This window comes from Pelophylax lessonae, assembly GCF_965119305.1.
Source record: "Pelophylax lessonae genome assembly, chromosome: 12".
In the NCBI taxonomy this organism is placed as follows: domain Eukaryota; kingdom Metazoa; phylum Chordata; class Amphibia; order Anura; family Ranidae; genus Pelophylax; species Pelophylax lessonae.
In genome coordinates, this window is record NC_138779.1 from 176,931,611 (window position 1) to 176,955,748 (window position 24,138).

General features: G+C 47.6%; 1 protein-coding gene across 1 annotated transcript in view; it reads right to left on the reverse strand.

Moving 5' to 3' along the window:
* Window positions 1-23,244, reverse strand: part of FUZ (fuzzy planar cell polarity protein) — a 176,409-nt gene extending 153,165 nt beyond the window's left edge. The window contains exons 1-2 of the mRNA XM_082273581.1: window positions 23,046-23,244; window positions 14,091-14,212 (exon numbers count right to left, since the gene is read on the reverse strand). Of these exons, the coding sequence (XP_082129707.1) occupies window positions 14,091-14,212; window positions 23,046-23,129 (206 nt within the window). The 5' untranslated portion in view covers window positions 23,130-23,244. The remainder of the gene's footprint in view (window positions 1-14,090; window positions 14,213-23,045) is intronic.
* Between the last annotated feature and the right edge of the window lie 894 nt (window positions 23,245-24,138).

Sequence of the window (24,138 nt, forward strand, 5' to 3'; positions counted from 1 at the left end):
ATCTTTTGTTTCAAGGGCTGATCTTCCATCGCTGGCTATAACGGCCTGGCTATTGAAAATCAGGTACTGGAGGATAGAGGGTTGTCGGATTCGGCGATTCCTACACTGTTAAAAGCTAGAAAATCGACTTCTAGGAAAATGTATCATAGGGTTTGGAGGGTGTACATTTTGCGGTATGAGTCTCGGGAGGTATCTCCCTGTTCCTTTTCGGTGTCCCGTCTGCTGGAGTTTCTACAACAAGGTGTAGATAAAAACGTTTAGCTCTGGCCACCATCAAGGGCCAGATTTCTGCCTTGTAAATTTTTTTCCCAGTGGCTGTTGGCTGCAAATTCTTTGGTTCACACTTTTGTCCAGGGGCTCGCCACTTGGCTCCTCCGGTAAGGTCTATGGTACCTCCGGTTCTTCAAAGACCGCCTTTTGAAAATATTTGTGAACTTCCTCTGCTTACTTTGTCACAGATAGTAGCTTTTTTTTGGCTATTCTGCATGCAGGGTGTCAGAACTGTCTGTGTTGTCCTGTCAGTCACCTTACCTGGTGGTTCTCAGGGACAAAATGGCGCTACGTCCCTGTCAAGTCGTTCCTTCCTACGGTTGTCTCGGGTTTCCACTTGGGTGAAGACATTGTGTTGCCTTCCTTAAGCCCTAAGCGGACACATACTAAAGCAATTGCTTTGCATTCCCTGGATGTGGTCTGGGCAATCAGGGTGTACCTGGCGGCAACTGAATCGATTCGAAAATCGGATTCTTTAGTTGTCCTTATGGATGGATCTCGCACGGAGAAGGCCGCGTCTGCTGCAACCATTTCCAGATGGATCAGGCAGACGGTGGTGCAGGCCTATTGCATTAAGGGTCAGGCTCCTCCTTTCCCTGTTAGCAAGGGCCCTTGCTGAAGAAGTCGATAGCTTTGAGCGCAGATGTAACGCGTACAGGGGGGCGGAGCCATGCTGCGGACGTCACACCCTTCCATGGAAACATTGCTGTATTGCACTTGTATACTACAGCATTTTGTGAGTACATTTTGTGAGTGGATGGAAGAGCTGTGCTGATCCTGGACCCTCTTGCTCATACCTTGTTGCTGATAACTGAGTACCCCTGCTAGGGGACTGCTTTGTCTGACCCTGGGTGGCACCTGGGTCAGACATTAACCACTTTACCACTAGAGCATTTTGCTGTCTTACTTCTGGGCCACTTTTTGCGATTCGGCGCTGTGTGACTTTACCTGACAATTGCGCGGTCGTGCGACGCTGTACCCAAACGAAATTGACGTCCTTTTTTTCCCACAAACAGAGCTTTCTTTTGGTGGTATTTGATCACCTGTGCGATTTTTACTTTTTGCGCTATAAACAAAAAAAGAGCATTTATTTTGAAAAAATAACAATATTTTTCACATTTTTTTATATGAAATTCCCCCCAAAAAAGATGTAAAAACCAATTTTTTTTTAAATTTTTGGCCAATTTGTTTTCTGCTACCCATGTTTGGTAAAAAAAAAAAAAAAAAAAAAAAAAAAGAAAAAAAAAAAAATCGCAATAAGCGTATTTTGATTGGTTTGCGCAAAAGTTATTGCGTTTACTAACAAAGGGAAAGATTTATGTCATTTTTGGTGTTTTTTTTTTTTTTAACGAGTAATGGCGGCGATCTGCGATTTTTTTTTGCGGGACTGCGACATTGCGGCGGACAGATCGGACCCTTGACTGACATTTTTGACACTTTTGGGGGTACCAGTGACATTACTGCAGTAATCAGTGCTATACATATGCACTGTTACTGTAAAAATGACACTGGCAGGGAAGGGGTTAACTTATGCCTGGTGCTTACTGACGTGTGGGGAGGGAGGTGACTGTGTGAGACAGGGACAGATCGGATGTCCAGCTATGCTGAACAGTCCGATCTGTCACTCCCTGTCACTGAGGAGATCCGCCCGTTTGTGTTTACACAGGCGGGCGGATCTCCACACTAGATACCCGACGATCGGGCCCGACTCCCGCTGTGAATGAAAACAGCGGGAGCGCGCCTCCGGCGGCGCGTGAGCGCCGCCTACAGGGGAGGAGTCTGGCGACGTAGGTCTACGTCGTCAGACGGGAACGAGCCACTTTGCCGCAGTACTATTCCAGTACTCAGCAGTAAAGTGGTTAAGGTGAGAGGCTTGCACTTCTGGTGGTGGATTTTCTCACAGTCACTGAGAACCTTTGGTCACCTTTGTGTTGGAAGAGTCCTTTATCTAGAGATCACAGCACTTTATATACACGTGGATTTTTATATATGTTATTTCCGAAAGGACTTATTCAATACTCATGTCACGTATTTAATCACATGGACTTGTGTTGCAATATTTTGAGATTGAATATCAAACTTTGTTTGATTTAGCGCAACACATATTATTTACTGAATCATTTATTTGTGTAGTGGGATCACATTTTAGTGTTTGCAGCTGATCACATATTTTTAGGTTTCATACTGCGCTGATAGTTTTTCACATTTTTGGAGATTATATATATATATATATATATATATATATATATATATATATATATATATTATATATATAAATTTAAACACACACACAGTGTAGTTTTTGCTTCTTACTTTGCAGTGCTACACAGCGGTTGTACTTTACTGCACCTTCTAATAACGCACGAACCAACTGATTTAAGACAATGCAATGCCTGTGTGGCTTATATCTTATTTTAACAGCTGGTAAAGTAAACTTTCCCCATTTCTTAAGCATATAAACATTGCAAGTCATTGGCTCCTACTGCTGTCAATCAAATTCTATTTCAAGGTATAGGGAGGTGTGGCAAAGCCCTGCTGTCTGTGTCTATGGAAGCAGGCAGCGGGACTCAGGAGCAAGACTGTGCAAAACCCCCCCAAGCCAACAGTTTGCTGGTGGGGGGGTACTCAGAAGGAGAGGGGAGGGGGGTGTGGGAGCAAGGAGCACTGGCGGGGCACCCCAGAAAAGGAGGATCAAGGCTGCTCAGTTAAAGACCATTGCACAGGGAAGGTGGGTATAACATGTTTGTTATTAATAAAAAAAAGGAAATGTAAAAGGAAAGGTTTAAAATCACTTTAAGTTGTTAGAGCAGGCATGTCCAACCTGCGGCCCAGAACCGCAGGCAATGCGGCCCACTGAACCCTGACAATTATTTTTTTGCTGGGGAGGAAGGAAGTTGAGTTGGGGGCACGGCCACAGCGGTTTCCAACTAACTGTAGACAGAGGCCACCTTGGAGGGGAGGGGGGGAGGGCGAGCGAGCGCCTCCGGATTACAAACAGAGGGGGGATCTCCTGCTTACCCGACGGCTGCCCCGCCTCCTGGACCGGCTCCTATGATAGACAGCACATTGGTGGCATCTATCATAGAAGCCGGTCCAGGAGGCAGGACTTCATATGACAGCGGTCGCCGGGTAAGCAGGAGTTCCCCGTTCTGTCATCCAGCGGCTCTCCTCTCTCTTCATTGCAGACTGCATTGGATGGGCTTGCACTGGTGAGGCTACATTGGATGGGCACTAATCAGGCTGCATTGGATGGACATGCACCGGTGAGGCTGCATTGGATGGGCACTGATCAGGCTGCATTGGATGGGCATGCACTGGTGAGGCTGCATTGGATGGGCACTGTTTAGGCTGCATTGGATGGGCACGCACTGGGCTGCAAGTGCCGTGCGATCTCCCTGCTGCTGCGGTAGACTTAGGATGTCTGCAGTCAGTGGCAGAGCCGCTGCTTCCTGTATAGTTACGGCTCTGTCACAGGCGGAGTGATATGAAATGCATTCCGCCTGTGACAGGAGTCATACAGGAAGCAGCGGCTCTGCTCTCTACTGCAGCCGCTGCTTCCTCCAGCAGTACTCTCATGACCAGCAGTACCCGCCAGCAGTCTACAAAATAAGTAGAAAGGTATGTGCATTAGTGTGTGTAAATTGTTGCAATATGTTTTTTAATAACTAGTTGTGTTTTGTCATATGTCATGTCCTTGTTCATACATGTATAAATAAGGACATGAGATTTTCTGGCTGCCTAAGTCACATGTGCTAGGAGTGCAACTATCCCCCAGCACATAACTGTAAATATCCCAGAATGTGCAGTGTTTCTGACTCCTACCACCATCACCACTTCAAATCACTGAAATGGTCATGGCGGTTAGAGTGTTCCTTTAATATCTCTCAGAAGAAGTAAACCTCTGTATACTGATTCCATTTCATTTGATCGTCCTCTAGTGTGTTAAATTAGTGCTGGGGGGGGGGGGGGTGGGCACGGTGGCATTTTTATTGCTTATCTACCTTAACTATAGTATATATTTTCTATGGGGCCCGAGAAAATTTCTCTACTCTCAATGTGGCCCAGAGAAGCCAAAAGGTTGGACACCCATGTGTTACAGCCAATATATTATTTTTCTACCCTCACCTCAGTGGCTGATCTACAAACCTCTACTGTTATTGCACTAACAATGTGGAAGAGCAAGTATAAAAAACCAGGAACATTTATATGAATAATTACATCAAGGTAAACACTACAAAAATAACTCAAAATAGGCACTCATTCAAAATACACTTTGTGAAATGTATTTGTCCAGGAAAGTTTATATAGTACATAATGTCCTCAAGTGGGTAATGAATCATCTGAGTCCTCCATTATTTTTTATGTAGTTTTCAGTGCCACAGCGCAGCAGTGTCTTTTTTTTCCCCTTTTAAATTTTTACTTTAAGCAGGAATACAGTGAGGAGGGCCTAAGCAATAAAATGGTACAAATCAATAGTCACATGACAGCTTGGAGATTATTATTAAAAAGGTTAGTCTACCTTCTTCACCAAAAAAAAAAAAAAAAAAACATTCCTATGCAATTAAGGGGCACCTGTAGATAAAACTAAACTGTGCAGCTTTGGCCAAAGCTTAATAAATACACTTTGCTATAGATTGGGGGTTGGCAACCCATTGCTTACAGGTAGGTGAAGGATAGACTGCGATCCTTCCTTGCTGACCCCTGGATCTTGTACAGGTGGAGCGGAGGGGGCGGCTGCCAGTAAATGCTGCTCCTGCCACCCCTCCTGTCCCTGTTCCTCCCCTTTGGCTGCCCGGTGCCCCCACCTCCACCCTGCATCTCTGCCAGCTTCCCTCCTCTGCTCTCCCACCAGCTGCTGTGAGGGATGTTTCAGAAAGCCAAGCAGGGGAATGGGCTGGTAAATATTTAATTCACTGGCCTCTTCTTTTTCTGAATGAACAGTGAGTGATTGGTACCAATCCCTTACTGTGTTCATTCATAACAAACATAGTAAACTGCTCTAGTGACAGTATCCTCTGCCCTACTGACAATGTCCACACACTATCCACTGCCGTACTGACACTGTCCCACTTTTAAAAGGTAGTGTAAGTTTATAATTTTACACCGACATTTGTTTTATTATGTTTTTCTATGTTTTTCTTACTATTTTGTTAGTCTTTGCAAGTTAACGTCTACTAGATTGTAAGCTCTAACGAGCAGGGCCCTCTAGTTCCTCCTGTATTGAACTGTATTGTAACTGTATTGTCTTCCCTCAAATTGTAAAGCACTGCGCAAACTGTTGGCGCTATATAAATCCTGTATAATAATAATAATAATAATAAAAATAAATAAGGGTGCCAAATCCCAGTGGTCTTTGATCTTTTTCATCCTGTTCAGGTAGATCTCCACTTCTCAAAGGTTGCCTAACCCACTAATAGTGTAAGCTATTAATGTAGCCACCCCCCCACCCCACCCCCCCAAAGCCTGTCTGAAAAACTGCCAGAAATGGCATCTTCCCATCGTTCCTTGTTCCTAGGATGTTGCTAAGACACTTCCAGCCAATTTATCCCCCCCCCCCCCCCCATTGCGTAGCCCAGAGTTTAGAGATTCTGCGACAAAGCAGGTAGTAGACCAATCATGTACAGGAGTTTGAAAACTCACTCCTTTGATGGTGGGAGTGAGCAGTAATAGCTGGAAGTGCCTTAGCAACATCCTAGCAACAATGCAGGACAGGATGATGCCATCTCTGGGAGTGGTTTGGTCCAGCTTCAGGAGGTATGTAAATGGTAGCTGGCGAATGACATCATGACTGAGAATTCAGAGCAGTTGTGAAGCCGGAGCTTCTCAATCACAAGACCCCACCGGAGCAGATAAAACAAAAAGGAATTTCCATTGATCTCTTTTATGAAAGCTATGCAGCATAGATAGGGGGAAGGGAACTTTTTTTTAACACTTACAGTTAACCATACTTACCCTTGAAATCAGGGCTACAGCTCCGATTACCTGATTACCAGGGCTACAGCTCTAATTGAAGGATCATTAAGTTATTAATCTAGCATGATAAAATTTAGTGTATCAGAAGTATTTTACTATCCACTGTCATGTTATTTGACAAGGCTTGAATAAAGAACTCCTCGATGTAAATGTATATTTATGTAGAGAGGCCTCCACCTACTCCATATGAAATATGGAAGTTAACTTTTCTATGAATATAAGAAATATTAGGAAGATATAAGATATACAAGATAAGATATATACATCTAGGTTATGGATAGATATTATATAGGTTATGGATAGATAATTATATTATATATTAGAAAGAGACATAAGATACAAGAAATATAAGGGGGATCAGGGTAAATCCATGTGTGCAAAATAGTTACAGAAATTCAGCAAAATAAATTCAGGAAACTAGAAGTACAGGAATCGGAGACGAACGTGGTTTGGAGCCACCGCTGGTCTCTCCCACTACTCACTACCTACCTATTGAGCTGCCTACTGTCTTGTACTGTTCATGTAAGTTTTTACTATCATTAAAGTCACCTTATTTTACGTACTTCACCATTAGTCCTTTGTTTATGAGCTGCTACATTTTGGAAGTGACAATATAGGAGCCATTACCAGCCACCATCCATTATTTACCCACCAACACCAATACTGAGGAGGAGTGCTTCCATCCCCCTGGATATGATCTTGAAGCAGTTTTTTTACCGCAGTGAGGTGAGCGGCCATTGCACTCACAGCGGTGTATTTCTGATGCCTCACCTGGTGTTTATATTTGGGATTCACCTTATACAAGAAGAACAATTATTGTGCACCCTAAAAAACTGTATTTTTTTGACTTTTTGGTTTCACATTTGCACAGGATAAATTTAATACACTTTATCACTTAAATTGTTTGCACCTATTAACCGCCTTAGCGGTATCCCCGAGCATGACTCGGGGTAGGAATTTTCTGCTATTAGCGGTATCCCAGAGTCACGCTCTGGGTCAATGGGCAGAGCGTGCAGACAGCGCAGCGGAGCTTCTCTTACCTTATCCTGGCGATCCAGCGATGAGCTCTCATTGCTGTGACCGCCAGCCGAGATCTCCGCCGCTCGTCTGTCGGTAGGAGGACTTCCTAGTTCCGTTCCCTGCAGCAGCAATGCTGCATGGGAGCGGAACTAGGGAGGGAAATTCAAAAAAAAAAAAAAAACGTTGCACAAAACACATAACACATTTTATATTTATATATATATATATATATATATATATATATATATACACACATACATACACATACATATATATACACCTATATATACACACACACACACACATATATATACACCTATATATACACACACACACACACACACACACACACACACACACACACACACACACACACATATATATATATATATATATATATATATATATATATATATATATATATATATATATAAATAAAATTATATTATTGATTAGATTATAATTCATGCGTTATATATTATATATATATATATATATATATATATATATATATATATATATATATATATATATATATATATATATATAATATATAACGCATGAATTATAATCTAATCAATAATATAATTTTATTATATATATTAAATAATAAAATAATATTATTGATTCGATTATAATTCACTTGTTTGTGTTTCAAATTTATCACATCTGGGATGTCTACTAGAGACTTGTTTTGGTCAGGTTTAAGTCAGTAATTACTAAGAATTGTAGGCCTATAATACATAACGCCAAATTTCCATGAAAAGAATTGTACCGCTTTTGGAACAGAATTCCTGACAGAATCATACCGCCAGGGAAGTTAAGGAACTTTTGGACTATTTATTACCTCATTTTATCTGTGCACTTATTGTTTGGTCCTCTAGACATTTTGGTATTTCAGTTCACTTTTTTGAGTGTGCACTTTGTGTTCTGTTATACTTCCATTATGCACATTATGTTTTATGTCACTTTTACCACTTTGTTGAATTAGTCATACACATTTATTTAAAACTAGGAGTAGAATAAGTACTAATACAAATATCCTGCTCACCCAGCGCTAAAAAATATATGTATTTCAGGACGCAACAAATTGCACTCTAAAATTATAAATAATAGCTGCCACTATAAATACAATAAACATGAAAGAAAGGTGCACTCTGTATAAAGTTTTAAAAAATAAAAACTCCCTACGAGTCCACTAGCGGCGCTCCTGGTGTATATCCCCATACACCTATATTCTTAAATGGTACAATACCCGGCAGGTAAATTTGCTTAGACAGTTGCTTCTCCGATGTAATACCAAAGGCACGTAAAGAGAAAAACAGTCCCAATACTAGTCCATTAAGGTGAATGAAACCACATGTAGACAGACAGCAGGGCACAAAACCTCCACCACACCGCTGTGCACACCTGTTGGTAATGCACTCACCAGAGGCAGCTTAACACTAAGCCTGTAGTATCAATCCCAAAAGGACGCCCTCAGTTGAAGTCCATGATGACGAAATGTGTTAGGGCATGAGCACGCAGTTTCTATGGTCACCGGCAACGTCTGACGTCATACCCGGAAGACATCCGTCTACGGTACCTGGCGGTTTGTGTGCACAAACAGGGAGTGACGATCGGCGGTCCGGTAACTTGATTTTATGATCTACTGTTCTAGATTTATGTGAGTGCAATTCCTAAGGGGTGTATATTTGCGTGGATTATAAATAAAAGGTTAAAACGGGATTACACTATGTGTTTTGAACATTTATTTCCATGCTTATCCTGGTGAAACGGTTTACTATCCATGCTATTGTTGGAGAAGACGGTGCATCAGTCCAGTACTTCGAGGCATGCTGAGGATTCTATCCTTTTGGGATTGATACTACAGGCTTAGTGTTAAGTAATGGTGAGTGCATTACCAATAGGCATGCACAGCGGTGTGGTGGAGGTTTTGTGCCCTGCTGTCTGTCTACATGTGGTTTCATTCACCTTAATGGACTAGTATTGGGACTGGTTTTCTCTTTACGTGCCTTTGGTATTACATCGGAGAAGCAACTGTCTAAGCAAATTTACCTGCCAGGAATTGTACCATTTAAGAATATAGGTGTATGGGGATATACACCAGGAGCGCCGTTAGTGGACTCGTGGGGAGTTTTTATTTTTTAAAACTTTATACAGAGCGCACCTTTCTTTCATACACATTTATTTATTCAATCATTTACAAGTGGGTATATGTGCAAATTATCACCTTTGATGTGTATGGTTGATTAGTGTGATTCTAGCGCTGAATATATATATATATATATATATATATATATATATATATATATATATATATATATATATATATAAAAAATTGAATACGGTTTTGGTATGTGGTGACACTACTAGAAATTGGCTGCTATTATCCGTTTTCTCACTGATATTATCTAGTTGTTACATCCTATTTTTGGTTAGTGCATTGGTTTACCTACTGTATTCTAACCACACCACACCTGGCAGGCTTTCTTCTTCAAAGGTTCACTGATTCAAGCAATATAGCTAAATGAGGACCGCAGTCTCTTCCAACCATAATGTAACGTATAACAAGCGGCACCAGGTAATTTAATTTGCCAAAGGTTTTTTTTTTTTTTTGAGCAGCCACACAGCGCATTATTTCGTTAGTAATCTAAAGGCCCGTACACACGTACCGATTGTCGGCCGAACAGAATCTGTCGTGCAGGCATGAAAATTTTTGTATGCCGACACCAGAACGGCCGATTGTTTGCCAGTCAGTACAGAATTCGGCCGACAGACAGCAGATTTGCAAGACTGGGCATGCTCAGAGAAGAAGAAACACACAGAAAGTTAACCATTACATGACATCACTTCTGCAGTCGGCGGACAAAATTCTTGTGCAGTCTTTTGCACTTTTCAACAGACACCGACAGCCCTGGACAAAAGACAGCCGATCGTTCGGCCGACGATCGGTACATGTGTACGGGGCTTTGGTAATATGCCTGGAGTTCCACTTTTAAAGACCACAGTGGAAATCCAAAATTCCTCATGCATATTAAAGTACTGCTAAAACCTCGTCTTTTTTACAGCAACATTTCGGTATAGCTTGATTTAACACAGGATAATAAACAATGCCTTTCTACAAAGTTACAAAGCACTTTTTTGTGTATATACAGCCGCTTCCCAGAACTTCAATGTGGTGAAGCGCGCAGTCATAACATCACTTGCAAATCTTGGGACTGCATGTCCCATCATTCTTTGCGCCGGCATTCATTAAATTAGCTCGACATGGGGGCCCTCAGGCACAGGCACACCAGACTACATACAGAAGACATGCCACTGCTCCTCCCCCAAACCAAGTGATTGACAGTGTCTCTCAATAAGTGCGTTGAAAGCCACTGTCAATTCACAGCCCCTTGGAGTAGAAGCAGAGGAGTGACAACACGTCTCCTCTCAAGCTTCCTGTAGTCTGATCCTAGGAGAAAGCAGGAAAGGATGGCTCTACAAGACCCTGCAAGGGTAAGAAACCACCCTGAAACAAGAAAGCGGGGTCAGCTCAAAAGGGACTGACTTGCAAGGCTTAAACTTAGCAGTAAAATTTGCAAAAAAATATAAAAAAAAAAAAAAGGAAATGAAGGCTTTAGTATTATTTTAAAGATGAATATGAGGTATGTATATTGTTAGATTTACCAGGGAGGCGCATGCGCGGCAGCTCCCAAGATGGACGCTTGAGTCTGGAGCTCCACGCCATCCCGGCACACTCTCCCGCCCCGAGCGGTTAGACGGCCTCACACCGCATCAAGATTTACCATACCTGGCCAGTCCACCTGGAAGCTGGAAATCATTGGCGCTGCTACTACAATGATCTCCACTAGCTTTCGGGTCCCATGCTGAGTGGCTGCCCCGCTGATTTTTTTTTTTTTTTTTCATGTTCAAAAGTTTTTATTCTAGTTTTGAAATAACAAGATACAAACAAGTAAGCAGGATTACAGCTCCTAACAAATCAGAACAGATAACAGTATAAAAATACCACAGCGATACACTTGTCACAAAAATGTAGAACATGAATGAACAGTGACTTGGAGCAGTTTAAGAGAAGATTAGGTGTAGTTCCCTTCTCAATGATGAATCAAATTGAAAGTAAAGTGTAAAGACAGTGACCTCCTAGGTCCAGGCACCCCAAATGGGACCAATCTGTGCCAGATGCCCTGCTGTTTCTTGAACATAGGGGGGTCAATCGCTTGGCACCATTCAAAGGAACACTTTTCATTTTCTCAAGGAATGCAACATGTTCTCTGCTTGGACAAGGTGATGTTACCACTACACCTTGCCCAATCAGAGAACACTTTGAACCCATTGAGAAAATGAGATGCGTTCTCTAAATCAGTGGTCCTCAACTCCGGTCCCACTAATGGGGCTTTTCCACTGCATGGAACCGAACGGTTCGGCTCGCTTTTGTGCTTTTCCACTGCTGGTACCGCATGGTACGGTGTAGGAACGGTTCGGTGCGGTACGGCGGCGCTTTTCCACTGCATGGAACCGAACGGTACGGCTCTCAAAAACAGTACCACCTCGATTGGGGTTCCAAGAGGTACCGTACCCGGTACCATATCCCACAATCCTTTGCATGCAGTCACTACTAGCCACTGATTGGTCAGAGAATCGTTGTTATCACACTCACTTAACTTTAGTACTACTTTAGTGGAAAAGCAAACCATACCGTACCGAACCGTTCCAAAACCATACCATGCGGTACCAGCTGTGGAAAAGCAAACCAGGCCAAGCAGGGCCGAGTAGAGCTGAGCCGGTACTTGCAGTGGAAAAGTGCCATAACAGGCCAGATTTTAAGTATTACCTTGGGGAGATGCAGACTAGAATACTGCAATCACTGAGCAGCAAATGAGATCACCTGTGATGTAATTTAGTTATCTTGCAAACCTGGCCTGGTGGTGGGCCCCGAGGACTGGAGTTGAGGACCACTGCTCTAAATGACACCCCTCTGAACAAGTATTCTCATGTGTTCACAATGTAGCAGGGCAACCACTCTGCACAGGACTCAGAAGCTAGTGGAAATCACAGTGATTTAGAGCTTCCACAGGGATCAGATAGATTCGATATTTGCATAGTTACGTTCGTCCAAGCTAAACCAATGGAACTATAAAAATATTCACACCTGGAATTCATCTTTAAAGCCGAGTTAAAGTCTGCAATACTTACCTCTCCATACACAGTGCAAGGTCCCCTGCCAGTATCTTCTACCCAGCCTTTTCTGGGTGCCAGGCCGAAGGTGGCATACTTATTGGGATGACTTCACTCCTGCAGACGTGTAAGAGTTTAGTCATCTTGATACACAGCATCTGTCCCGGAATGTAAACTGACTTGCATAGCTCAGTGTACATAAACTGTGAACAGAAAGGCAGTTTTTTTTTTATTGCAGAAAAGACAATGGGTTGATTTACTAAAACTGGAGTGTGCAAAATCTGGTGCAGCTCTAGAAAGAAACCAATCAGCTTCCAGTTTTTTTTTTTTGGTCAAAGCTTTTGGTCAAAGCTTAATTGAACAAGCCGAAGTTAGAAGCGGATAGGATATTATGCACAGCTGTACCAGATTTTGCACTCTCCAGTTTTAGTAGATCAACCTCATTGAGGGCCGGTTCACACTTGTGCGATGCGGGAAGGCTGCGAATTTGCAGCGTGTTCCCACATCGCATCCGCACATCTGGCAGTTCACACTGCCATATGCGATACGCAGGGGGTGTCAATTAAATGTTAACGACACCCCCAGTTTGATCGCATATCGCAGTGCTATCTGACATTACGCACAGAATCGGATCGCACAAGTGTGAACCACTGTGCGATCCGATCCTGATGTGGCTGAAAAAATGCCTCCTGTGCTTCTTTGGTGCGGGTACAGTGCGAATTTCAGCCATACAAAGTGTATGGCTGAATTTGCATCCGCACAGGAAATCGCATGTAATGAAGGAGCAGTGCGCTCCGATATTACATGCGATCTCCGCAGCCGCACATATGTGAACCGGCACTCAACGTCTATTCGGCAATAAAGAGCCTGACTGCTCAAAGTTTGTGAAACTTTAGTTCATTTGGGCCATTTGGCCAAATGCATTCTTTCAAGTCATGCACCTGGGGGCAGCTGTGCAAACATCAGAAAAACATGCTGACCGCTCCTTTTAGAGCCGATATGTACATTACCTTAGAGTGGAACTCCACTGGAGTTCCACTTGAAGGTGTATTTTAACAGGGGAAGAATAGCCAGAACAATGAAACAAATGTCATAAGACAAGTATTTTAAAAAAAAAAGTCCAAAATCATTTATTAGTTTGTACTAAAAAACAGCCATTCTAAGAAACTCCCCCTTCATATATGGCTGTTAGAATAAGAACCTTAAATGGACTCAAAATAGCGATTTCTTATGTGAGTATGTGCAGGGAAGCCAACTCCGCAATCAGCTTCCCTGCACAGATTTACAACGGAAAACTCTGTTTTGAGTCCAAAGCTTTTAACTGAAGCTCTGATAAAGGGGGAGTTCCTTAGACCCCCCAAAACGTGTTGGCTGTTTTTTTATAACAAACAATTAAATAAATTAGGACTCTTTGATCCTTTGGTCTGGCAATCCTTTCTTGTGTGCAAGTTTTTTTTCTGGTATCCTGCTGGGTACCCACTGGAGGGTAGCCTTGTCTGTTGTGAGCCTAACCTGAGCCAGTGAGCTCTCCAAATGTTTTTGCCTCTCACTACTTTGTATGAACTCCCATTAAAGTCCCAGTGCCTGTTGAATGTTTATTTCCTAATTAGACATTACAAGAAATGTCCCTTTCACCTGCCACTCACCTGTCATGGAAGGTTTTCCACAGCACTCTGCTGTTCTCTGTACGTGTAGAAGTTAGCAATACATCTTGGTTATTTGCAAACATGTGCACGCCATTCAATGATCCAATCACAGAGAAAGTCAGCTGGAAAACAAAGAAATATCAGCGTGAAAAGCGGGAGTCTATTTAACCACTTAAGCCCCAGAAGATTTTACCCCCTTCCTGACCAGGGCCTATTTTGCGATTTGGCACTGCGTGACTTTCACGGACAATTGCGTGGTCGTGCGACGCTGTACCTAAACAAATTTGATGTCCTTTTTTTCCCCACAAACAGAGCTTTCTTTTGGTGGTATTTGATCACCTGTGCGATTTTTTGATCATGCGCTATAAACAAAAAAATAGCGACAATTTTGCAAAAATAACAATATTTTTCACATTTTTTAATATGAAATTCCCCCCAAAAAAAAAATGTAAAAATCAAAATTTTTTAACATTTTCGGTCAATTTGTTTAATGCTACATATGTTTGGTAAAAAAAAAAAAAAAATTGCAAAAAGCGTATTTTGATTGGTTTGCGCAAAAGTTATCGCGTTTACTAACAAAGGGAAAGATTTTTGTCATTTTTGTTTTTTTTTTTTAACGCGTAACGGCGGCGATCTGTGTTTTTTTTGCGGTACTGCGACATTGCGGCGGACAGATCGGACCCTTGACTGACATTTTTGACACTTTTGGGGTTACCAGTGACATTACTGCAGTAATCAGTGCTATACATATGCACTGTTACTGCAAAATGACACTGGTAGTGAAGGGGTTAACTTTATTTGAGAGGGAGGGGCTGTGTGTGTCCCTAGGGGCGTGATTCTAACTGTGATTGGCTGTGGCTTGAGCTGTAGAAACAGTGATCAACGGTCCTACATAGTAGAACCGTGTGATCAGTGTTTCTACACAGGGGAGAATGACAGGCGGCTTGTTTACACTAGCCGCCTGACTTTCTCCCTCTGCAGCGACGATCGCAGAGTGATCGGCGGACATCGGGTCCGCCGGTCACACGTGCGGGGGGGTCCGTGACCACGCGGGAGCGGGGGCGCGCGCTCGCTCCCTAGACCCTCACAGGCTAGCGACGTAGATCTACATCACTCTGCCTGTGAGGGGCTGACTGCCGCAGTAAATATACTGTGAGCAGTCGGTAAGTGGTTAAAGCTATTCTCCAGGCTTCTATCTGCTACAAATATTTACCTCCTCCCAGTTGTTTTTCACAGCGAACTCTCTAGCAGAATGTATCAATTTACATAGATGAGACAGCACTTAACACTGGCAGGGGTAATTAAAATGATCAGCTTTTATTCATTTAAAACCTTTATCCCAAAAGGAAAAAACAGTTTGCTGTAACTGGTTATAACGTGTGAGCGAGAGTTTGGCTTCAATTTGTTAGTGTATCTAAATTTGATAATACAACCAACACTACCCTCCTCCCAGACTGACAATGCTGTTGTCGCTGTGCCTCCTGTTCTCATTCCTCCAGAGTGGGGGCACTCTAATACAGAAAGTGTGTTACTGGGGGGGCGCCAAAAGTAACAGCATCATTCGATGCAGCCACTGCATCGAATGATTGGTAAGCTGCAATATAATATAAGAGGGTCTGGAGAAGCCCGATATTGGCTTGCCAGACCAGGTTCGTTTGGATCCTCCAGAAGAAGCCTTGAAAGGCTTCGAGCCCTTGTCAGTCGACCCCGAGGGATATAAAAACGTATGAGCTGAGAAGGAAGGCCCAGTCTATGACGAGGTTCCTTGCCCTTTGTAGCCTGCAGAAGAAAAGTATTCTTTCCCCCTTGTGAGACCTTTAAAGAAGAAGTAAACCTCCATCTTTAAGTTTTACCTATAGGTAAGCCTATGTTAAGGCTTACCTATCAGTAGTGTAAATATCTCCTAAACATGTACCCTTTAGGAGATATTTACTGAGCTAGCGGCCAGTTGCATCACTGACACATGCACTCTGAAGGAACCTGTGCCGTTCCTGAAGGACAATGAACCTGTGCCGTTCCTTCAGAGCAGCGTGCCTTGACTGGCGGCTACCGCGCGCATGTGCGGTATTGACGTCACGTGGCCTCAGTGTGTCCCCCCCCCCCCCCCCCTGTCATGGCGTAGGAGCTTAGCCCACTCGGTTAGAGTTTGCGACACTAGAGCAATGGTGAATACTGGCCTCAATGCCAAACCAGCCAGAGTGTACATAGTGCGAGCCAAAGCCTTCACCTTCTGGTCAGCCGGATCCTTAAAGGCCGGGGACTCTTCAACCGAAATCATGTTTGCCTTGTTTAATCTGGAAAATTGGAATTGGAAATTGGATGGTTCACCACCGGTGGCACAGTCCACTTCTTAAGAAGGGACTCCTAATAGGGGTAACGCCTAGTAAAGCACTTAGGGACCCCACGGGGACGCTTTGGTAATCCCCACTCTTTAGCGACAATTCTGTCAAAATAGGCGGGAAAGGAAACACCTTTGCCACTTTGGAAGGCTTGTGAGTGCCAAAGGGCACCTGCACCTCCGACACAGCTTCAGCTGCGTCCTCCATCTTTAAGGGCCTCAAGCACAGATACAATCATCCTCACTATCAGAGGATTCCAGGCGCGTGCTTGCAGACCCAGCAGAGTGACCCACATCCGCGGTGGCTGAATCAGATTAAGGATCTGATGAGACAGATGAGACGGGAAGGTGGGGGGCGCTTTTTGTTAGCCCCTCGCCAGCAAGCCGCCTCCACCTAGGACACAGGGGACGCCAGGACTGCCCTTAGTGCATGGATGAATGGCTGGGACCTGAAGGGCCCTGCAGCTTCAGAGAGGGGATCAGGTGAGGAAATGTGCTCCAAAGACTCCATAAGTCACCAGGGTGACCCCACAAAAAGTTTAAAAACACTGCTAAGGGACAACCCCCACCACGCTGGCAGCACCACCCAGTCGCCAGGCACAAAGCACCAAGCGATCCACAGCAGGGAGGGAAAGGACCCCCCCCACACTCACCACCCACAGAAACAGGCACCTGCAGCCACCAGGAGAATACTACACTACTACTACTAATACTACACGTGCGGCGATCAGGAAGTAAAATTATCCAGGATTCAGCACCAGAGGATGAGGAGGGGCTCCCACCACCGAAATCGCCACCCACAGGGCTCCACTGTCATTGCTGCCGAGATTTCCATTGGCAAACCACAAGAAAATGGCCACCAGACTACACAAACATGGCCGCCATGTAAAGAAGCACACAGGCTACAACAAAATGGCAGCCCCCGCATGGCACCGCAAGGCTTACAGGGGCCCCAGGAGGGAGACCAGGCCTCAAGGACAGATCCAGGCAGGACGGGAGGCCCCGGCAGAAGCCCCCACCAGGTACTAAACCCCCCTCCACACAATAGATCGTCCAGACGCTGGCGGCACACCCCCCCCCCCCAGTCCCCTTCGCCAGTTAAGGCCCTGCTCCCATCCCAAGAAAGTGGCCAGACCACCCAATCAGCCCCAGTGTGAAGGGGGAGCAGGATGAGGGACTTGGCAAGGGGGGTTGCCTGTGGGAAGGAGGGGAACTAGGGGGTCTGACCGTCCCAAGGAGAAGCCCACGTCTACCCCAAAACCCTCCATGGGGAGAGGGGGGGCGGGCGGGACAGCTACTCACCAAACCAGGAACTAGGCAGGCACCGCTCCAGACAGAACCCCTCTCTATCGAAATGGTGGGTCTGTCAGCCAGGAGGAACGTTTCAACTCAGGCCGAGACCCAGTCATATGCGACCTCGTGAGGCGTTTAACTCGCAGGCCAGCCCCCATCCAGTGGGGCTATGGCGCGGCCGACCTAGCGCAGAGCTGAAGTCTGCGCGCGCTCGCTGGCCAGACTGGGGCTGGATCTAGATTATCCAGCCCGTCGTCCACTCCGGCAGTTGATATTAGATCTCACAGGAAAAATCCAGGAGAAAAAAAAAATATTCTATTCAAAAAAATGTTGCCAGGACCAAAGATCCAAGCAAGGAAATACGGTAGGTCGTTACTCCTGACCAGGCAGAAAAAAAACTGACTGGCTATAGCAGAGAGAGGGAGTATACCCTCTGGGACTGCCCATGGGTGTCGGTAGAATTATTTTCTGCCTAGTGTCCTACTCCTGTTGGGGGCAGTATAACCCAATGGTTATAAATATCAGGAGCTGTGTCCGTCAATGAATAAAAGAGAAAGGGAATTTTTTAATTTGTTTTTCATGTATTTTAAAAAATAAAATAAAAAGCCCCAGTGGTGAATTAATACCACCAAAAGAAAGCTTTATTTGTGAGAAGAAAATTGATAACAATTTCATATGGTACAGTGTTGCATGACAGCACAATTGTCTTTGAAAGTGCGACAGCACTGGAACCTGAACATTGGCCTGGGCACGAAGAAGAGGGTAAAAGTAAAAAAAATGGCCCCAACTCCATTTTTTAGCTGGCTCCTAGATTCAAAGCAAGTTTGTCGAGCCCTGCTTTAACCCTTTTGCTGCCACTGACGTACGATATACAGCAGCAGGATGTCCTATGTCAGCTTCATTTCCTCACCTGTTCTAAGTTCCTGGTCACATCAGTAGCCATGAATGTATAGCAGAACTGTCCAGCAGACTCTACTGAATAAAAGCACAGAATGTCAGCCACTGATCACAGCCATCCATCAAAAATCCAGGGACATGCTAGGATTGGAGGACTCCGCTGGGGAAGCTCCCTGGGCAAGCTGGGATACAAGGACTCTCGTACAAAGTGTTCAAGGGCATGCTGGGATTAGAGGCTTCCACCAGCGGAGGTTCCTTGAGCATGCTGGGATTTAGGTATCTCCTGCAGAGTGTTCCAGAACATGCTGGGATTTGAGGTCCCCCCTGCTAATGCTCCCAGACCATGCTGGGATTAGAGGCCTCCTTCTGCAGAGGATCCCTCGGCATGCTGGAATTTGAGGCTCCCGCGGCAGAGGCTACCTGTCCATGCTAGGATTTGAGGCTCCTAGACTTTGAGGCCTACCTTGCAGAAGTTCTCTGAGCATGCTGAGATTTGAAGCCTCTTCTGTGAAGGCTCCCCAGTCATGCTGGGATCTGAGATCTCCCAGGTCATGCTGGGATTTGAGATCTCCCCTGTGGAGGCTCCCAGGTCATGCTGGGATTTGAGATCTCCCCTGTGGAGGCTCCCAGGTCATGCTGGGATTTAGGCATCCCCTGCGGAGTGTTCCAGAGCACACTAAGATTTGAGCTCCCCCTCAGCAGAGGCTATCTGGTCATGCTGGGATTTGAGGCTCCTGGACTTTAAGGCCTCCCCTACAGAAGCTCTCTGGGCATGCTGGGATTTGAGATCTCCCCTCCAGAGGCTCCCTGGACATGCTTGGATTTGAGGTCCTCCCTCTGAAAGCTCCCTGGACATACTGGAATTTGAGGTCTCCCCTGCGGAGGCTCGCAGGTAATGCTGGGATTTGATGTTTCCCATGTGGAGGCTCCCCGGTCATGCTGAGATTTGAGGTCCCCCCAACAGAGGCTCCCCAATCATGCTGGGATTTGAGGTCCCCCCTGCGGAGGCTCCCCAGTCATGCTGGGATTTGAGCCCCCCCCTGCAGAGGCTCCCCAGTCATGCTGGGATCTGAGCCCCCCCTGCAGAGGCTCCCCGGTCATGCTGGGATTTGAGCCCCCCCTGCAGAGGCTCCCCGGTCATGCTGGGATTTGAGCCCCCCCCCCCCCCCCGAGGCTCCCCGGTCATGCTGGGATTTGAGGTCCCCCCTGCGGAGGCTCCCCAGTCATGCTGGGATTTGAGGTTTCCCCCCTGCGGAGGCTCCCCGGTCATACTGGGATTTGAGGTCCCCCCTGCAGAGGCTCCCCGGTCATACTGGGATTTGAGGTCCCCCCTGCAGAGGCTCCCCGGTCATACTGGGATATGAGGTCCCCCCTGCGAAGGCTCCCCAGTCATGCTGGGATTTGAGGTTTCCCCCCTGCGGAGGCTCCCCAGTCATGCTGGGATTTGAGTTTTCCCCCCTGCGGAGGCTCCCCAGTCATGCTGGGATTTGAGGTTTCCCCCCTGCGGAGGCTCCCCGGTCATGCTGGGATTTGAGGTTTCCCCCCTGCGGAGGCTCCCCGGTCATGCTGGGATTTGAGGTTTCCCCCCTGCGGAGGCTCCCCGGTCATACTGGGATTTGAGGTCCCCCCTGCAGAGGCTCCCCGGTCATACTGGGATTTGAGGTCCCCCCTGCGGAGGCTCCCCAGTCATACTGGGATTTGACGTCCCCCCTGTGGAGGCTCCCCAGTCATACAGGGTTTTGAGGTCCCCCCCTGCGGAGGCTCCCCGATCATACTGGGATCTTAGGACCCCCCCCTGCGGGGGCTCCCCGGTCATACTGGCTGGGATTTGAATTCCCCCCCGCGGAGGCTCCCCAGTTATGCTGGGATTTGAGACCCCCCTGCGGAGGCTCCCCGGTCATACTGGATTTTGAGGTTTCCCCCCTGCGGAGGCTCCCCGGTCATACTGGCATTTGAGGTTTCCCCTGCAGAGGCTTCCTTGGCACGCTGGGATTTGAGGCTTCCCCCGGCAGAGGCTACCTGGACATGCTAGGATTTGAAGCTTCTAGACTTTGAGGCCCCCTACAGAAGCTCTCTGGGCATGCTGGGATTTGAGATCTCCCCTCTGGAGGCTCCCTGGACATGCTGGGATTTAAGGTCCCCCCTGCCAAGGCTCCCTGGACATGCTGGGATTCGAGGTCCCCCCTCTGAAAGCTCCCTGGACATACTGGGATTTGAGGTCTCCCCTGCGGAGGCTCTCTGGACATGCTGAGATTTGAGGTCCCCCCCCCCTGTGGAGGCTCCCCAGTCATACTGGGATTTGAGGTCCCCCCCGCGGAGGCTCCCCTGTCATACTGGGATTTGAGGTTTCGCCCCTGCGGAGGCTCCCCTGTCATACTGGGATTTGAGGTCCACCTTGCGGAGGCTCCCCGGTCATACTGGGATTTGAGGTTTCCCCCCTGCGGAGGCTCCCCAGTCATACTGGGATTTGAGGTCCCCCCTGCGGAGGCTCCCCGGTCATACTGGGATTTGAGGTCCCCCCTGCGGAGGCTCCCCGGTCATACTGGGATTTGAGGTCCCCCCTGCAGAGGCTCCCCGGTCATACTGGGATTTGAGGTCCCCCCTGCGGAGGCTCCCCAGTCATACTGGGATTTGACGTCCCCCCTGCGGAGGCTCCCCAGTCATACTGGGATTTGACGTCCCCCCCTGCGGAGGCTCCCCGATCATACTGGGATCTTAGGACCCCCCCCTGCGGGGGGCTCCCCGGTCATACTGGCTGGGATTTGAATTCCCCCCCGCGGAGGCTCCCCAGTTATGCTGGGATTTGAGACCCCCCTGCGGAGGCTCCCCGGTCATACTGGATTTTGAGGTTTCCCCCCTGCGGAGGCTCCCCGGTCATACTGGCATTTGAGGTTTCCCCTGCAGAGGCTTCCTTGGCACGCTGGGATTTGAGGCTTCCCCCGGCAGAGGCTACCTGGACATGCTAGGATTTGAAGCTTCTAGACTTTGAGGCCCCCTACAGAAGCTCTCTGGGCATGCTGGGATTTGAGATCTCCCCTCTGGAGGCTCCCTGGACATGCTGGGATTTAAGGTCCCCCCTGCCAAGGCTCCCTGGACATGCTGGGATTTGAGGTCCCCCCTCTGAAAGCTCCCTGGACATACTGGGATTTGAGGTCTCCCCTGCGGAGGCTCTCTGGACATGCTGAGATTTGAGGTCCCCCCCCCCCTGTGGAGGCTCCCCAGTCATACTGGGCTTTGAGGTCCCCCCCGCGGAGGCTCCCCTGTCATACTGGGATTTGAGGTTTCGCCCCTGCGGAGGCTCCCCTGTCATACTAGGATTTGAGGTCCACCTTGCGGAGGCTCCCCGGTCATACTGGGATTTGAGGTTTCCCCCCTGCGGAGGCTCCCCAGTCATACTGGGATTTGAGGTCCCCCCTGCGGAGGCTCCCCGGTCATACTGGGATTTGAGGTCCCCCCTGCGGAGGCTCCCCGGTCATACTGGGATTTGAGGTCCCCCCTGCGGAGGCTCCCCGGTCATACTGGGATTTGAGGTCCCCCCTGCGGAGGCTCCCCTGTCATACTGGGATTTGAGGTTTCGCCCCTGCGGAGGCTCCCCTGTCATACTGGGATTTGAGGTCCACCTTGCGGAGGCTCCCCGGTCATACTGGGATTTGAGGTTTCCCCCCTGCGGAGGCTCCCCAGTCATACTGGGATTTGAGGTCCCCCCTGCGGAGGCTCCCCAGTCATACTGGGATTTGAGGTCCCCCCTGCGGAGGCTCCCCAGTCATACTGGGATTTGAGGTCCCCCCTGCGGAGGCTCCCCGGTCATACTGGGATTTGAGGTCCCCCCTGCGGAGGCTCCCCAGTCATACTGGGATTTGAGGTCCCCCCTGCGGAGGCTCCCCGGTCATACTGGGATTTGAGGTCCCCCCTGCGGAGGCTCCCCGGTCATACTGGGATTTGAGGTCCCCCCTGCGGAGGCTCCCCTGTCATACTGGGATTTGAGGTTTCGCCCCTGCGGAGGCTCCCCTGTCATACTGGGATTTGAGGTCCCCCCTGCGGAGGCTCCCCGGTCATACTGGGATTTGAGGTCCCCCCTGCGGAGGCTCCCCGGTCATACTGGGATTTGAGGTCCCCCCTGCGGAGGCTCCCCGGTCATACTGGGATTTGAGGTCCCCCCTGCGGAGGCTCCCCGGTCATACTGGGATTTGAGGTCCCCCCTGCGGAGGCTCCCCGGTCATACTGGGATTTGAGGTTTCCCCCCCCTGCAGAGGCTAGCAATGCATGCTGAAATTAGTGGCCTTCCCTGCGAAGGCTCTCAGCTCCTCCAAAAAGATCCTCTCTGGCTGTACTGCTATAGATCCTCTGCGGAGAACACCAGGTCATGCTGTCATTTGGGACCCCAAAGCCTGCTGGGATTTGTAGTCCTGCCCCCTCTGTGGGGTTACCTGTCTGCTGCTCTTGCTGCGACAGTATAGGGGCACCCCGCTGCTGGCCGTCAGGCACAGAAGGAAGACAGACGATTCCTCCATTCCTCTCACATCTCCTCTTCACCTGTCCTCCTCCTTCTCATCTTCATCACACAGCACCAAGCCGCCATCTTGCGCCCGGTGCACGACGGGAAAAGACGCCAGCACTGCACGAAGCCGTCGCTTGGCAACAAAGGGGGGGGGCGTGAACGTGGTGTCGCCAGCCGGCGATGGGAGGAACCTGCAACGAGTGTCCACACGAGGGCGCGGATGAGCTGGGTCCCCCCCGGCAGAAGTGAAGTGGTAGGCGCCAGTAGCGCAGTGCTGTATATATAGCAGGCTGGCTTTGTGCTAGAGAATTGCAGTATGAGGACTGCAGCGGGGAAGGAGGGGATGGGAGGACTGACAGAGTCATAGTAAATATAGTGATGACAGGACTTCACAAAGAACTGTTGGTGATAATCTCTGAGAATTCCATCTTTAATGAAATAAATCCTGTGTGATAGTCCTGACTGACTGTAGAGCTCAGCGTGCGATGGTCACAGCCAGCAGGACTGCAGATTCCTGTCAGGTGCATTCAGCGTGTGTAGGGATTCAATACATATAACATTATTTGGAGCCCATTCCCACCACTACACTCGTATTACCGTCCAAATGGACTGACAACACTCCAAAAAAACAAACCTTCCATGTTTATTGTGTCACGGTACGCCACAACGCATGTTAGGCCTCATGCACACGGATAGCAAGAAGCTGAAAATATGTTGGGTGTAAAATTCCGGATGTATACAAGACACAGCCCACCATACGGGTCAACGGCTGCCCATGGCATACTTACCAACTGTCCCGTTTTTGCAGGGACAGTCCCGGCAAAAAGGAGCCTGTCCCGGGTAATTTATATTGTCCCAGCAAGCGCCCGTTAATCGGCTGCCCGTGCCCGTAAAAAAAATGGTTGCGGGCCGACATCATAACTGCCCATGCGCCGTTCCAGCACCTGCCAGGCTCGGGAAAGCGTGGCTGGGTGGACGCAGTTACGTAATGGCGCCATTAACTACTTGCCGACCGCCCGCCG